Genomic DNA, 18,055 nt, shown 5'->3' on the forward strand with positions numbered 1-18,055 from the left:
ACTAGATTAAAGACTAATAATAGAAACAAACCCATAAAATACCTAGAACAGAAAGCACAGTTGTGTTTGTATTCTGATTACAAGCAATAAGGCAAAAAGGAAATGATTGTACAGTATGTTGGCCATTTTTTACATAGAAACAGGCAATGGCAGACCGATAATTGCCTTATTACTATGCAACGCTTTCAAAGCCGCCAGATCTTCAGTGTTTTCGGCTGCTAAATTTAAAGGGGGAATAATAATAAATACAAAATCAGGCATGTTTTGTATTTAATATTATTGCCCCTTTAGATCCAGCAGCTTTACTTTATAATATCATGCGTCACGCATTTCGCACCTGTGTCTGCTCACCGGGCATTAGCAAAATGTTGACAGCTTTGGCTAAAGAGTTGTGAGAACGGGAGGGTAACACAAAATATATAGATTTTTATACGAAAAGTGCCGTCTCCCGAGTTAGCTGAAAATATGTTTACCTACCTTGTCAGGCAGGTGATTAGGTAACCAAATGTTTCTGTCCATGTAATCATTGTGTTAAAACAAGAAGATGCTCAGTCCATGTAATGTAAATAGGGGCCACATGCAATACTTTAACAAAGGAATAACTTTGGTATACCAATTCCATTTATTTCATGCAACTCAGAAAAGGTTTATCCTTGCTGTAGAACATTGCTCACTTTTCTGGCGAAACGCGCTGGTCTGTTTATGCTAAGCATCTGGTCAGATTCTACAGGGTCTGATTTGTTATAGGTTCCTTGGTTGTGCAAATACATCAGCCCTCCTTTTAATCCCTTCAGGGTTATCACTTTTAGGGCACTTTTCTATATCACTAAGTACATGTGTCTTCCTAAGTGGAGATAGATGATAGATGGCATTAAATGTGGTGGCACCTGTGTAGTCCATGTACTGTATACACTGTATGGTCACATGAGCGGAGAATGTTGTCTAGCATGTTTCACACACCATTTTAAACATTATAAATTCCTTTTTCCTATTTCAGTGTAGGATTGTTGTTCAACTGCTATTACAGAGCTAGTCTGGATTCCTGGAGCCTCATTATCTACTAGGACAAAAAAAAAAGTTTGGGGTGTGTGTGTGTGTGTCTGCATGTAGAATCCATCTGTCAAGCATTGAATTATTCAAATAATCTTTAACACTTCACTACAAGGTGGCAACGCAGACTCTCCATTCTACCTGAAGCCATAGGGGGATTCAGGGCTGTTTGCAGCCATTTTGCCTGGGGTTCCGGGTTAAGCACCTTCCAAATACCAGCAGAAGGACCACTCACACCCCTTCATTGCCATTCTATGTCAGTTAACAAAATGAATCTGTTGGAAGAACTGACTAACAAAAGCCTGTTCTGCTGTGTACAGGCTTTGGGGATGTGGCTGGCATGTCCAACCTTGATTGCATGTGCAGCTTTGGCATATACTAGTGGAAGCTATTGGTGATTAACCTGACTATAAGCGGTCTCAGATGGGACAAGAGTTGTGGGCCCCAGGTTCTCTCCTCGTTTGTCCACACCATAATCCAGGCCTGGAAAACCTGTGGCTCTCCAGATGTTGTAAAACTACATATCCCAGCATGCCCTGCCACAGTTTTAGCATCTCCTAATAGCAAAACTACGGCAGGGCATGCTGGGACTTGTAGTTTCACAACAGCTGGAGAGCCACAGGTTGGCCAGGCCTGCGCATAATCTGTCAAGGGAAGCCAGGTACTTTGGATCTAATTCAGATGCGGCTGCAAAACTGCTATTGTACGCAAATGGGCTGATGTTTTCTTATTGCACATGCATCTGAGCCACAGTGCGCAAGTGCAGCAAATGAAATGTGATTGCAATCACACCGAGGAAGGAGTTGCAAAGTGTTGACAGGAGGACAGCCTTTCAGTGGTGCACGCAGGGGGGGTTTCCGAGCACCCAGAAACCCCCCTCACTAAAAAAAAGTTTTTTGTCCTGCATGACTATTATTATGCCTGCTGTCTTCCTGGTGGTACTTATAAGTACTTACAAAAAGTTTACTTTACTTTAATTATAGTACATATATATCCATGTGCATACATATATACACATGCATATACATACATATAAACACACACACATATGATATATATACATGTGTGTATATATATGTGTACTGTAAATATATGCATGTTTAATATGCTATGTATATGTGTATATATATTTATATATATATATATAGAGAGAGAGAGAGAGGTGTATATACGGTATATATATGTGTGTAGATATATACATACATACACACAGACACTAGTTTTACGGACCCATCATATACTGGGTCACCTCAGTCCCCACCCCCGTGCTTGGCTCCTCCCAGTTATGGAAACCCCCCCCATGCAAATCCTGCGTTTGCCACTGGCGTTTGGGGGGTGGTAACGGGCAGTGGTTGGGTAAATGCAGGAGCATTTTCTGGGCGTGCATAAATTAGCAGTTGTGATCTTACTTGTTACTGGGGAGCAGCTCAGCCTGTGCGTTGACAGAGGCACTCAGACTCTGTGACATGTTCCGATTTACAACGATGGTACCAATGTATCAGCAATTATCCGCCGTCCGATGGAAATTATACAAAAGCAGTGGGCGACCCTATGCTCAGCTTAGCTTCTGGTCATATTAGTATATAATCACAATTGCGTACGGAATAAGATAGCAGCAGCAAGAACAACCACATCTGAAGTAGGCCTTTTGTGTCTGAATGTCCCCTAATACCCATTGGTAGCATATAGAAAATGTAGATGACAGTTGAACTATTCTGTTCTGTTTGTGTGCTTTCTAAGTAAAATAACCATCTGCAAACATGTGAAAGCCACAGTTTCATCTTTGGTGTGAACAGAGAAACAGTAGCAGACTTCCAAGTTAGGCACAAAGGTTGGAAAGTGGATGTTACACCTCCATGATTTCACCATGACATAAAATAGCCATGGACTGGGCCTGTCTGTAGGTGACGGCTAACTGGGGCTAAACAATGGAGCTTTACAAGGTCCTAGAAAAATATCACAGATTTGAAATAAAATCAGGTCTTTTAGAGTAAGTAACTGGCACCTGCTGTAATCTGCACATTCATTCTGAAATCTTGTCCCAAACTGCCCAAAAGATGGTGGCTATAATGGGCCTACCGAGTCCTATGCACCTGTGGGACATCTCTGCTGCCACATGCATATACCAATAGATGTCACCCAGGGGCAGATTTATTAAGCTCGGTGAAGTGATAAAGTGCATGGTGATAAAGGACCAGCCAATCAGACCTAACTTCCAAGTTACAGGCTGGGTTTGAAAAATGACAGTTAGGATCTGATTGGCTGGTGCTTTATCACCTTCCACTTTATCACTTCACCGAGCTTAATAAATCTGCCCCCCAGTGTCGTGCAGTGAAGTAAACGGCTGGGGAGGCACTGGCTAGTATCAGAGACAGATTTACACACACATATATGAACTTTCAAGTGGGCATTATAAACAGGTGCTGCTGTGTATACTGCTGGGAATTTGGTGAATTTTGATCCGAGATGTCCGGACAAGTTAGGTAGGTAAGGCACTGCCTCTTCTGTCATACTCCAGAGTTTTGACTATTAAAATGATTAGAATAATACAAAGAAGATATTTATAATATCGTCTTTGTATTTTTTATATAACTATGCAGTCAAAAGTCTATACTGGAGTATGACAGTAAAAGTTCTGCCTCACCTGACCGCACGTCACTGAAGCCACCTCTAATTGAGCAACTATAACAGTGCAAGTCATCTTCCACTCAAGTGCAGTTAAACAGTGACAACCCCTTTGCTCTCATCATCATCATCAACAACATATCAAGTATTCGGGTGACATTATTGTCTTCTGAAAGATGAAACACCACCCAACATTGATAATTTAACAAAATGTAAAATAAGTATCAGTGGATGATATTCCTGGTAATCATGATCCCCCTAACCCCAGCTCTTGTATTGTGACCTGCATGCATATACAGGGCTGCTAAAACCTGACACTCAGGGGCTTACATAGAGTAAGACAATTGATGGGAAGGATCAGGCTAGTATAATCCAGGTACAGTAGGGCTAAACCAACTGGTGCAGTGGGCGATATATAGTGATATTTTCCATGTTGCACTACTGATCTCAGCCTGCCCTTGCCAGACCCCACACCAAGTGTTGGGTCTGCGGGTGACTTAAGGCCCTGTATGCATGTGTATTAACTTCTCAGTGTTGAGAACTTGCGAACTTTGCAAATTAGCAAAAGTCTATCAGCATGACTGCAGGTAACGTGTGATGAAGGCCTGATCTAACTGACATCGTGTACATGTCCTACAGCTTGCCATTACACACTTGCAGGCAGCAAGCAAAGCTCAGCTCTCTCTCCGATACTTAAAACCAGTTTGGTATTTTGTAGTTGACCCTTAGACCTGCCAAAGAGCTGTAAGTTTAAATTCCGTTTTTCTGTCCAATCATACTACAGAAGAAGACAAAGAAACAAAGATCTTCAGATCATCTTATTATCAAGTATATGATATTAAAGAATAATGCTGGGAGTTCACCCTTAAGATTACTCTAGTCATAGCAGAGACCTAAATATTGTGTGAAGAACTTCAAGGTTATAACCCTATAACCAGGGGTGTATCTACCTATTGGCCAGGATCACACTTGCCAGGGGCGCCATCCAGCGGTGCCACCCACGGCCATTAGGTAAATTCACTTTTAGAGGCAGCATCTATCCACCAACCCGTGTAGTTCCTCACCAGCAGGGATGCCCAGTAACGATCACAGAATGCAGCAACGGCAGCCACTGTTATTGGCGCAGAGGTCTGGCACCACACTGCAATTAAGAAAGTCTACATAAACCACACCTCCCAGCAGCCCTTGCTGCTGGGAGCTCACTGCAGCAAGGGCTACTGGGAGGGGTAATTTATGTAGCGTTTCTTGAGTGCAGTGCGGTGCCGGACCCCAGCGCCAATAAGAGTGGCTGCCGCTGCTGCATGCTGTGATCATTACTGGGCATCCCTACTAGTGAGGAACTACATAGGGGTGGGGGATAGCTGCTGCCTCTATAAATAAAATCAATATGGGGGCATATGTGTATCTGGCACTAAGGGGCACATGTGTATCTGGCACTAAGGGGCACATGTGTATCTGGCACTATGGGGCACATGTGAATCAAGCACTGCATTACTGGGATCATTATGTGTAATTGGCACTATACTGGGGGACATTATGTATATTTCACACTATACTGGGAACATTATGTGCATCTGACACTATAATGCGGATATGGGGGGTAATTCCGAGTTGATCGCAGCACCAAATTTGTTAGCAGTTGAACAAAACCATTTGTGTTGCAGGTGTGGCAGATATAACATTTGCAGAGAGAGTTAGATTTGGGTGGGGTGTGTTCAAACTGAAATCTAAATTGCAGTGTAAAAATAAAGCAGCCAGTATTTACCCTGCACAGAAACAAAATAACCCACCCAAATCTAACTCTCTCTGCACGTTATATCTGCCCCCCCTGCAGTGCACATGGTTTTGCCCAACTGCTAACAAATTTGATGCTGCGATCAACTCGGAATTACCCCCATTATGTGTAAGGAGCACTATTGTAGGCATTGTGTGTAAGGCTGCTAATTGTGTGTGTTTGTGTGTAGGGAAGGTGTGATTATATATTTATAGTTTGATGTTATAATATAAAATTGTGAGGTCACGCCCACTTTCCCAGGAGCGCGTGCACCTTCCCATATATATGGCCACCACTGTGTGGTATAATGTGTTTAAGGGGTACTAATGTGTAGCATAACATGAATAACAGATATTACTGTGCTGTGTAATGTGAGTAAGGAACACTACTGTGTGGTGTTATTTGAATTGCGGTACTATTGAGTGGCCACGCCCTGTTTTTGGCGCACACGCCTTCCCTATTTCAAATATGGGGGGCACCAGTCCTTTACTTTGCCAGGGGTGCTCGGACCCCTAAATACACCCCTGCCTATAACCTATTACAAGACAAGTGAGAGTGACCTCTACCTGCATTGTCCTATGCCACTACCATGTCCAAGGCTACCTTTGTTCAAAAGTTAGAGTTTTGTGAAATACATGTGTGATTTATTTTTCCTTGGTAATTTGTAGAGATGAGCGGATTCGGTTTTACTCGGTTTTACTCGGTTCTCAAAACCGAATCTTATTGGCTATCCAAAACACGTGACATCCGTGAGCCAATAAGATTCGGTTTTGAGAACCGAGTAAAACCGAGTAAAACCGAATCCGCTCAGCTCTAGTAATTTGGCTACTAGTTGGGTAGAGAGCCTAAACCTAACCTCCTCACCCCCCCCCCCCCCCCAGTTATTTGTTTGGGAACCCGGCAGTCGGGATTCCAGCGCCGGGAAGGTGACCCTATTCAGGATGCCGGTGTCAGCATTCAGTAGTATCGGGATCCCGACATCAGTATTTTGACCGCTGGGATCTTGACCAGATCCCCCTTGATCGGGCGTCTGCTGCTTGTGGTGGGTCTGCACTGTGCCAAAGTTTCTCTGTCTCTTTTATCTTTTGGCATGGGAGTAACATTGATTTATATAAATAGACTCTTAAGCTAAATATTAATTTTCAGATACATAATGTTCCAGTTTAATGTCCCTTTAAGAATACCTTTCTTTTATGCTTTACTAATTTATTAGTTAGGAATCGGAACCTGCACCTAATAGGCTGTTATGAGTGGAATGTTTAACTAAACAAAAAATGCAATATCTAAATGCAATTTAACAAAAGATAAAGATTCTAATTATAGGTTCCCTTTAAATATTTAACTACTTTCATTGACTCAGTAAATTAGTGAAACCAGTGCTTTTATCATCTTTAGGACTGCTGCCATCTTGTGCAAACAAGCGGTGATTCTACGCATTCCACCAAACTGGTTGTGCTGGATAAGTCACTAAAGTGTAATATTTGCACTGCTGTCAAACAGTTCACAGACCAGCTCGGGGAACAAAGGTCAGCAAGGCAAATATCTCAATATTTCCTTGGAAAACACATGTACAAGGGCGGCCCTAAGTATAGGTTGCAACATAACTGCCCAGGGTCTAGCACAGCCTCAGTATTATTCCTGCTAATGTTCCTGTAGGTAATAGGCTCATTGCTGGCAGTAGTGAATATTCTGGGTGACTGCTGGTTTACTGCCACAGGCAGGGTCGGGCTGGGGCATGAAGGGCCCAACAGGGAATGCAATGTCTCACCTTTAAAAGTCAATGTGATGTTAGTGTTACACCAGTTAGCATACCTTACGTTTAACACTAATGTGATAGCAGTTGCCATGTATATACTTCTGAGTGATACAGTAGGACTTGCAGAAAAATGAGGTCCCTTGACAGGGGCTGCAAGTTTAAATGTATTGAACAATGTATGAACTAAATCCCATTATTTAGTATGGATGCAGAGTTATTATATAGATTTATTTTTAAAGCGGCAATCATTTACAAGCATGGTTTTGCCTTGTACATGATTGTCGCTTTAAAAAAGTCCGGGAACCCGCACCTCTGGCCAACTCGGACTTCATTACATCTGACCCCATATGTGCCACTTATCTGCTGCCACCATGGTTGCTGTTACTACTTACTTATTATTGAAATTATTAATTAGAAATAGCATTCTTGTACCAAATGCTAATTGGATGAGTGTGGTTCCTGTTGTAAATCAGATTTAAACTAATCATGACTTAGAACTCCACCCACTGTTTAACATTGGAATTCCGCTACAAAGTTCTATATTTCAGTCACTACGTATACCTCAAAGCTGGCAATAGCACTCCATGGTGCCTCACAAGCAGTGTCGGACTGGGGCATGTAGGTCCCACGGGGGAAATGCAGTGTTAGGGGCCCATGTTAGGGGTGTGACCAGTCTGCTGAGGGGGGGAGGGGGGTGGTGGCCTGCTGCCTCATTGGTTTGACTAACCATTAGAGAGTGCAATGTCTGGGCCCCTTCATAAATATATACAGTAATTCAGCTACTGCATGAATTATAATGTACCAGATTAATAACATCAATGCACTGTAGAAAATACACTATAATCCAGTATAAGGTAACATAGGTATAATGTATAATTCAAGTGCACAGTCTGGAACCTGATCCTTAGAGCAGGAGGTGGGCCCCCAGGCAGTAAGGCCCATCAGTGGTTTCCCCTGTACCCCTGTGGGCAAGTCCAAGCCTTCTCACAAGTGACTTGAAATACTCGTACTTGCTACAAATGTGAATGTCTGTGTCCCTAGATGGCGTGAACCTTTACCACTACACTTCTGGTCATTAGGTTCACGATGATGCCACACATGCTGATGCCAATAACATAGTTACACACAGTATACCGTTAGAACCCGCTGCTGGTTCAGAAGGTGTGAGAGTGCCAGAGTAGAGTCAGAGAGAGGAATCTTGGCAGTGCCAGCTGGAGCCAGGACGCAGGACAGCTGGAACTTGGAGCTGCAGTACAGTGATTTTAAAATGATAATTCCTTGAATGGTTAGAAGGCAGCTCTACATGTACAACATTGAGAGAATCCTAATCTGCATACAATATATGCCTTGCAGCCCACTCATAATAAAAAAGAGCCATTGAAAGCAGCCACTAATAGTAACAGGTTCTTTTCAGGGTGTTCCTTTAAATTTTTTAACAGTGATCCCCAATTTATATATCTTTATTGACATCATATAAACACTGTCATCACTACCAGAAATGTGGCTACAGTACAATGTATTTGCTGCAATACCGCATATTGAAACACAGGGGCCGATTCATGTTTGTAAGTAAAGCAAATTATCAAGCAACTGGGAAAAACCATGCTGCACTGCAAGCGGGGCAGATGTAACATGTGCAGAGAGAGTTAGATTTGGGTGGGCTGTTTTCAAACTGGAATCTAAATTGCAGTGTACAAATAAAGCTGTCTAACATTTGTAGACTACATGTAAAAGCAGCTAGTATTTACCCTACACAGAAAAAATTATAACCCACCCAAATCCAACTTCCTCTGTACTTTACATCTGTCCCACCTGCAGTACAATATTGTTTTTCCCAGTTGCTTGATAATTTGCTTTACTTACAAACATGAATCAGGCCGATAGCCGTGTTGTCTATTTCTTCTACATATTATATATTCATACATAATATACATACAAACATATACACTTAGGTCTACATGTATTTGCACACTGACATAATTTTCCTAATTTTGGTTCTGTAAGCCACCACAATGGATATCAATTTAAACAATGGGGATGCAAATGAGTGCAGACTTTTAGCTTTAATTCAGTAAGTTTAATAAATATTATACGAAACGTATAAGAATTGCAACCATTTTTATACACAGTTCCCTGTTTCCAGGGGCTCAAATGTCATTGGACAAATTAACATACAATTATAAAAACAATGTTAATTTTTAATACTTTGTCGATAATCCTTTGCAAGCAATGACTGCCTGAAGTCTGGAACTCATGGACATCACCAAATGCTGGGTTTGCTCCTTTGTTGTGCTTTGCCAGGCCTTTACTGCAGATGTCTTCAGTTATTGTTTGTGAGTTGTCTTCAGCAAGTGAAATGCATGCCCGATAAGGATGAGATCAGGTGATTGACTTGGTCATTGCAGAATATCCACTTCTTTGCCTTAAAGAAAACAACCTCATAGGTTGCTTTAACACAGGGCTGGGGAACCTTTTCTCTTCCAAGGGCCATTTGGATATTTATAAAATCCTTCGGGGGCCATACAAAAATTATCAAAAAATGGGTGTAGCCAATTAAAATGGGACGTGATACACATATGCCCCGAATAGTGCAGTGCCAGATACACATATGCCAGTGCAGTGCCAGATACACATATGCCCGACAGTGCCAGATACACAAATGCCCCACAGTGCCAGATATACATTGCCCCACCCCACTGTGCTGCTCACCACCGCTGCTGCTGTCAGGGGAGGGGAGGAGAGCGCAGCTTGCGCCTCTCCTACCCCTTAGTGCACCGACCGGTGGCGACGTGTCAGTATATACTATATATACACACACTTCAGAATGAATTTGGCTGCTTCTCTCACATTATAAACGCTAGTGACCCAGTGTCCTTGCACGTCATGCATCGCCGCTGTGCGATGCCTTTGCACTTCTGCGAGGGGGGGGGGGGCGGGCTAGCCCTGTGCTGGGCGTCCCCCCGCATGTCAGTGTGAATGATCGTAGCTGTGCTAAATTTAGCACAGCTACGATCAACTCGGAATGACCCCCTAAGTCTCTAGCCTTCAGGTGTGCATACCTGATTAATATTATATTGAATATATTGGGGAAATAGGGCCTGGACTGCACACCATAGCTACTTATAATGGGATGTGCTTCCTAGTTGAGACTTAATACTACAACATAGAAAAAGAGAGCAAGTCCGGCCGGCATCATGCGCAGTTCCGACCCGATCACTGCAATAAACTGCAGCGAGCGATCGGGTCGGAATGACCCTGTATGTCAGGCAGCTTGGGAGGAAAGGGAACACACTAGATGATATCCCACATACAGCATATCGCACACTGTGTATGTACCTTTAAAGTGTTAAAAAGGTGAGGTTAGCTAATCAGTGTTTAGTGTTCAAAAAGTAAAAGGTGTATGAAAACGTTACATAAATAAAAAAAATAAACACATATAAGTGATATAAGTGTTAAAAATAAATGTAAGATGGTGATGCCCCTAGAGTAAATTCAAGGAGCCCCACGCCCCAAAAGTTCACCCCCAAAACTGACTTGCTATATAATTATAAAGATGCTACCTGTGGCTTTGATATACAGATTGTGCAGTCAGAAATGGTAGGTCCCTATTTAAAAGCCTCAGAGGCAGTGGGACTGGTGCCTCTGAATATATTGGTGAAAGAGGTCCTGCACACCCTAGCTACTTATAATGGATGTGCTGCCTAGCTGAGACTTAGGGTGGTATTCAACTACTGTTGAAGAAGCTTCGGGTGATTTTTCCTGATGTTTCTTCGATGTATTTTCACTAGGAAAAAACATCCTTTTCACCTAAAAACACACAGGTTCAGCGAAACCTGTGTGTTTTCAGTAGAAACAGACCCGTTTAGCTTATTGGGGCTAATTGAATAGCCCCCTTATAGTATTAAGAGGGATAATTGAATATCCCCCTTAATACTACAACATACTGTAGAAAAATGGGTTAGAATACTTACCTCGTAGTGTCAGTATTCTACGCATAGGGATGCCGCTGGCGGTATTCTGATCGCCGGTCTCCCAAGCCCAGGGACCCTGATACCATCCCGTATATAGTATCAGACAAACACTGACTGCTTATAAAAGGACCTTCAGCATCAGAGATGCCAATTAGATATAATGCATGCATTTTAGTAAAATATGTATTATTGTTATACAGTACACTGTATATTTTGTTCTGACCATATTATCATTTTTTTTTATAAACCTTGTACTCTATTCTTAGTTACATTGCATAAACAGAGCCTTCAAAGTATTTCCATTATTCATCATTTACAACTTTTTAAAAATATTTTATTGCTCTGTATATTTACTTATTAATACATTCTAATGGGCCCTACAGACATGGCGATATGCCGCCGAGTTGCCCGACCGCCGATACGGCAGACAGGCGACCCGGCGGTGGGGGGGCAGTGACGGGGGGAGTGAAGTTCCTTCACTCCCCCGTCACACAGCTCCATTGAAGTGCAGGCAAATATGGACGAGATCGTCCATATTGGTCTGCATGCACAGCCGACGGGGAACCAGCGATGAACGAGCGCGGGGCCGCGCATCGTTCATCGCTGGTGACTCCACACTGAAAGATATGAACGGTATCTCGTTCAATAATGAACGAGATCGTTCATATCTTTCAGTTACATCGACAAGTGTGTAGGGCCTATAAGAGACACAAGGCAAGCTTCCAGCTAAGGTAGTGCCAGATAACAAATCTGAGAGAAGCCAGCAGCCATTCACATGGATAAAACAGATGTTGCAGAAAATGTTTTCATATTTTCCATGTAATACTTTTCTTCTCTTTAAAGGTACGCTGCATTGGATTATGGAAAAGTGTCTCTTTACTAACTAGGAGGCATTTAACAGACATCTGCCTACCTCTGGTAGTCTTGATACTCCTGTAGCCAATCTGAGCATTAAAACTTTCACAGGTCAAGACCTACTGGTAGCCAATCAAAACATCAGAATGTTCACCGGTCAAGACCTACCAGTAGCAAATCAGAATATTAGATTTATCTGCAGCAAACCATCAGATTAGGCCATTCACAGATATAGACCTACAGTACCAGTAGCCAATCTGAACATTTAGAACCTTCACAGGTCTAGACTTACCTGTGGCCAATCAGAACTTTAGGCCATTCACAGTGCGGGAGCTACTTGTAGCCAATCACAAGAAAATTCACACCACAAAAGTTAAGAGACCCAACTGAAACTTGCAATAGCACCCAACTTTTTCCATGTCATTGTTTGTAGTGATTGCTTTACTTCCGCCACTTAAAAAGAACTATGAAAATGTCAGGAAATTATTATTTTTACACATTAAAACACAATGTTTAACTTATTTCCATATTCCTATCTACGTCAAATTGTTTGAAAAATGTACATTATTGATGCTTTCATAAACTAAACCACTCTTCGGTAAACGACAAAAATGGTTTACTCATGTTTAAACCATGAAATGCAGTACGCGCGCTGCTTTTAATGCAGTCAGCCTTACAGAATGCACTATATTAAGTGGCAGAGAGTAAAGTCACTTATCCGTTACATTACTGCAAAGGAGAATAGTTAATGTTTTATCAGTTTCCTGAGTGCTGCTTTTTCCTTCCTCTCGCGGACCTCATTGTCACCAGAACCCTTGTGCTCCCACTTGTGTGAGAGATCATGGGTGTGAGAAGTGACCTCATCTTCATCATTTTGGTCTCAGTACAATTTTCAAATTTTTTACATATATGAAAAAAAAAACCTACAGATGATCTGATTCAGGATTGTAAGGAATTGGACAACCGCAGGGAAGTGTCTGTGCGATTTTGTGTCATTAAAATTGTAATGCAGCTGGGGATAGATGCCTCCTGTTTGCATTTGTGAGATCCGAGTGCTGCGCCTGAGGACGCAGTATCAGATCACCATGACGCCCCTGCTCCACCCTCCAAACGCTACAGCATGTCAATAAAGCTGCGGCTGAAAGGCTGCGAGCCGATAGGGGGCACAGAACGGATCTTGCGTCTGCACAGACCCCTAAACATATTTTCACGTAAACCATCGGATTTGCATTTTTGTTAAGCTTCATCTTTTTAGCAAGGCTTGATATAGAACCGCTAATTTGCCTATAACCAGGGGCAACAGAAGGTTTGTAGATTGGGAGGGCCATGATATCATTTTGGCGCCCCAAAATCGCTGAAGGTCACCCCCTCAGGGACAGCTGGAGTCACCCACCACACCACCTACAGTACTTGATGCAGGGCTTAAACAGTAGTAATGCAGAGATCTCACCAGCAAGAGCTATACTGTGTCAGCCTGGAGTGTACAGGGTTTGCTGGGCATTGTAATACATCTGGTGCAGAATGCAGTATCAGGCTCTAAACTCAATGTGAGGGCAGTAGGGTGCTTGGGAATCTAAGTGGTGGTGGTATATACGGTATATATATATGTGTTGTGGTATAAGTGAATGATTGCAAATGTTTCAGGCTTTCTGCACTGTGGATGCATTGCTGCTTTCTGTGGCACTGAAAGGATAAATGGCTTTCTCGTGTAATATCCATAGATCATCTAGTTCATCACTGCCACAGTCACAGCCGCTTGGTTACACTGCAAAGTGTGTTCAAGGGAACCCATCTCCCTTTTTCAGGAGGTGCTAAGCAATGCAGTTAAGGATGTTAACTGGAGCTCTTGGGGATCTAACTGGAGCCACCAAAGGAGCCATAGGGTCTTGGAAGCCTGGGTTGCATCTGTGGATTGATGATGGCGGAGAGAGACCCATGGCATGGCCGTGCAGTAGCGCCTGTGAAAGGACGGACCTGCAGAGAGATCCTCGGCAGGTCCTAGTGCCTGCCGTCTTCTGTACTATGTGACAGAGGCAGTGCTTAGAGACCTCTCAGACCAACAATGAACAGAGAGTGCAGACAGACCAAGCACTGGTAGCTCTCCTCCCTGAAGGCGAAGCTCCACAGAGCAAAATTACCACCTGTATTTCAGTGAGCTGAAAATAATCAAACGGCCAATTGGAAGAAGCAGAGAAGGTGTGACCAGTGCTGTGTGGGTGTGGCCAGTGCCATGTGGGCGTGTACATTAATACACTGTCAACCTCAATGTCTACTTAAAATAAGTAGTAAAAAATGCATCATTTTGTGAGGAAAATAAACATACTACTTTGACATCATTGAGCAGTCATGATGATGGGCCTACTTTTATGTGGGGGCCCTGAACAGTAGTCTCCCATTGTAAATCTGGCCCTGTCGCCTACCACTTGTCAATGAACCAAGTGCTGGGACAGGCTGCAATTGAAGTAGCAGGTGCAGGCTGGGGGCACTCTCTTCATCAAGAGCCAGCAATCTGCATCTATATGACCACTGCAGGCCTACACAAAAGTGCCTCCTGGGGTAAGACCTCACCTTGCCTCATGGCAAATACAGTCTAGTGTCCAAACTTACCATGAGATCCACAGTTGGTTGTCAGATGCCTTGAGACCTCTCAGAGTTTGGATTATAAACTCAGAACAAGCAGCGGTTTATAGTAACTGATATGATTATCTAAACTATGTAATCAATAAATCTACAGATAAAAGTCAATGACTGGTTGCATTCAGGACTGTATCTAGACAATTTGTCTCCCAGTGCGAACACTAAAAAATGTGCCCACCCCCAAAGATATCGTAAAAATAAAATAATAATGGTGTGCTCTACCACACAGGGATGTGGCCTCACTGCAGTGGGCGTGGCTTGCAAATAAAGACTACCTTATACCGACACAATAGTGCCCCTTACACCATGTTATGCCCTACACATATGTGTGTGTGTTATGCCCCTTACACCATGTTATGCCCTTGCGCATATTATGACCCACAAAGTAATGCTCCTGACATCGTTTTATGGGGGTGATTCAGAGTTGATTGCAGCTGTGCTAAATTTAGCACAGCTACGATCATCCACACTGACATGCGGGGGGACGCCCAGCACAGGGCTACTCCTACCCCGTTACTGAAGTACAAAAGCATCGCACAGCGGCGATGCTTTCGCACTTCAGGAGTAGCTCCCGGCCAGCGCAGCTTTTGCGGGATGGCCAGGAGCTACTCATCACTGCCCGGCTCGCAGCGGCTACATGAGACGTCACGCAGCCGCTGTGGCCCGCCCCCTGCACGGTCTGGCCACGCCTGCGTTGGCCGGACCGCGCCCACAAAACAGCGGCCAAAAGCCGCTGTGCGATCCCCTCCCACCCAGCGACCGCCTCTGCCTGTCAATCAGGCAGAGGCGATCGCTAGGCAACGACAGCCGTCGGCTGTCAGCCATGCACCGGCGCATGCGCATTTCTGACCTGATCGCTGCACTGCGATAAACGGCAGCAAGCGATCAGGCCGAAAGACCCCCTATGCCCCACACAGACAGTAATGCCCCATGAACCATATTTACGTCCTACACAGTAAAGCCTCTTAGAATTATGCCACTGTGCCACACTGCCCAACTGCTTGTTGTCCGGGGTTTCATAATGCCGCCACCGCAGTCCCGGCACTCCTGCGCTGTTTGCGCCTGCCAGTGTTATAAATGTCCCTCTCAAAATGCCGTCGCCCCCTCTAACAACTGTCATAAGTGTCTCCTCTGAGGCTGCGGACATTTTCAACAGTATTCCAAGTGGACAGCCAGATCGCATGGAATAGTCTGAAAGAGACAATGTCCGTGTTTGCAGGCTTCCCGTGCGAATGCATGGCTCGCGTGGCCCTAGAAATGGCCCTGGTTGCCATTAGCAACTTCTCCACACTTTTCACTGCTTCATACATCTCTCCGAGTTTCATTTTAAGGAAGAATTTCAGAAAAAGAGAAAAACATGGAGATAACTCAAAATGTAACAACAACTTACTCCATTACAAACTTGCAATATATTTTATTTATTGAATCAAACACAGTTAATAAAATCAATATACATATATAATCGTTCATTTGTAATATTGCTTAAACACTTGCTCACATTTCTTTTCAGTTCTAAATTACAAAATGTAAACTAGGAATATTTGACAGTACTTTTCAAGTACAATGATGGTGAATAAATTAATAAATTAAAATGTGATACCACTACATTGTATTATTTATAAAATGGACCACATTTATTTCACTGACGTAACAAAGCACATAAAAAGATAAATAAAATAAACGTGTGTACTCTTCATTATTTGCTGTAATAACATTGCACTAGATTTGCTCTACAAAAGTGTACCTGAGCGCTAAATAATGGATGACCTTCTCTGACCTTGTAAACTAAGGATATCAATTAGCACTTCTTTTGGTCTAAGTGTATAGAAAGCAGTGGAGTGTGAAACGCTTTATCTTCTTATGTCTTCATTGCTTGGATTTGATCTGTTGACGACAAAAATGATGATGAGCATAAAATATTTAGAACATCTTATTTAATGTCTTAATAAAGTTATTTCCATTAAAGGTTTTATCAAACTAGACGATTTTTACAATCATTGCAGTACATAAAATGCTCCACGGTTATGACTTTAATTATGAAAATGTGTCTTTACAAACATATTTCAAAAGTAAAACTGAATATTTTGACTTATGTACTTTAAAGTTGCGCAAAAAAAACCTTAGTAAGCAACTTTTCATTTTTATGAGAGCTTTATATATGTACCCATTTTCAAACTAAGAATTTAAGAAGTTATATATTAAGATATTTCTACTAACCATTGTTTTCTTTAATTCTGGGGAAGAGGGTCTGGAAAATGACACTTAAACTACTGTCGTACTCTACAAATGGCAGAGGCAGCCATTTTGTAGGCAAAACCAATGCAGCCTATCAGTTCACTAGAGCAGTGATTATCAACCTCGGACCTCATATTACACTAACAGTCCAGGTTTTAGGGATATCCATGCTTGAGCACAAATGTTTGAATCAAAATAAGTAAGGTACTAATTAAGTCACCTGTGCTCAAGTACAGCTATCCTTAAAACCTGGACTGTTAAAAGTGTCTTGAGGACCGTGGCTGGAAATCCCAGCACTAGAGACTAGTAACATTGCTGAGATACTAAATATGTCCAGACCATCGTATATTCTCATTAATGGATGCTCAACCTACAAAATGGCGAAAGGTAATTGGAAAACTTGTTGGATAAATACTTCCTAGAATCCAATGAAAGGGTTTCTTGCTATGGTACACATACATAACTGTACGCAGTGGCTGTATGAAATTATGCTAAGGCCACAGAAGGCATCTTAAGTAAAAAGACCCTGACCGCCGGCTCCTCAGATCTGCTTCTGCGTATGAGGACTCAGCATCAGATCAACTGCAAGACCATCGGTCATCTGAGTAATACGGCCATACAGCCTTGAAAAAGGGACTTTGATGTCCCGAAACGCGTCGGCACCTGCTTTCCAGTACTTTCATGTGCTCCTGGACATCCCTGACTGTGAAAGGGACCACTGGGGAACACACCTGACGGAGCCACATGCAGGGTATTGTTCCCGGGAAATACCTTGCATTCATAACACCTGCGGCTCCGATTATCATCTTGGTAGGACTCTGTTTCCCATGTTGGGTTCTGTTTTTGTCTCACTTTTAATCATTGTGTAGTATTAAATTTATATTTTATTCACATCAAGCCGGTACATTACGTTTTATTGAGAAAATAGAAGTTCCTGCAAAAAGTGTAGCATTGGATTAGCGCCAAAGTGGAAGGAGTCCCTTTACCATTTTTAGTGCATTTTTACCGTTTGGAGTTTGTAGGGAACTCCCAGACTACCCCCAGGCCTGCACAAATCCTTACAGCGAAACCATCCACCTCTATTATTTCTTTTTTGTTTTGAGTAATACGGCCAAATCACACTGCCACATCTAGTGAAGCTGTGTCCAAGGA

General features: G+C 42.8%; 1 protein-coding gene across 1 annotated transcript in view; it reads right to left on the reverse strand.

The window, feature by feature from the left end:
* Positions 1-16,062: 16,062 nt before the first annotated feature.
* The window catches only part of ARL6 (ADP ribosylation factor like GTPase 6), a 156,881-nt gene continuing 154,888 nt past the window's right edge, over positions 16,063-18,055 (reverse strand). The window contains exon 8 of the mRNA XM_063956284.1: positions 16,063-16,552. Within this exon, the coding sequence (XP_063812354.1) occupies positions 16,527-16,552 (26 nt within the window). The 3' untranslated portion in view covers positions 16,063-16,526. The remainder of the gene's footprint in view (positions 16,553-18,055) is intronic.

This window comes from Pseudophryne corroboree, chromosome 2 (assembly GCF_028390025.1).
Source record: "Pseudophryne corroboree isolate aPseCor3 chromosome 2, aPseCor3.hap2, whole genome shotgun sequence".
NCBI classification, from domain to species: domain Eukaryota; kingdom Metazoa; phylum Chordata; class Amphibia; order Anura; family Myobatrachidae; genus Pseudophryne; species Pseudophryne corroboree.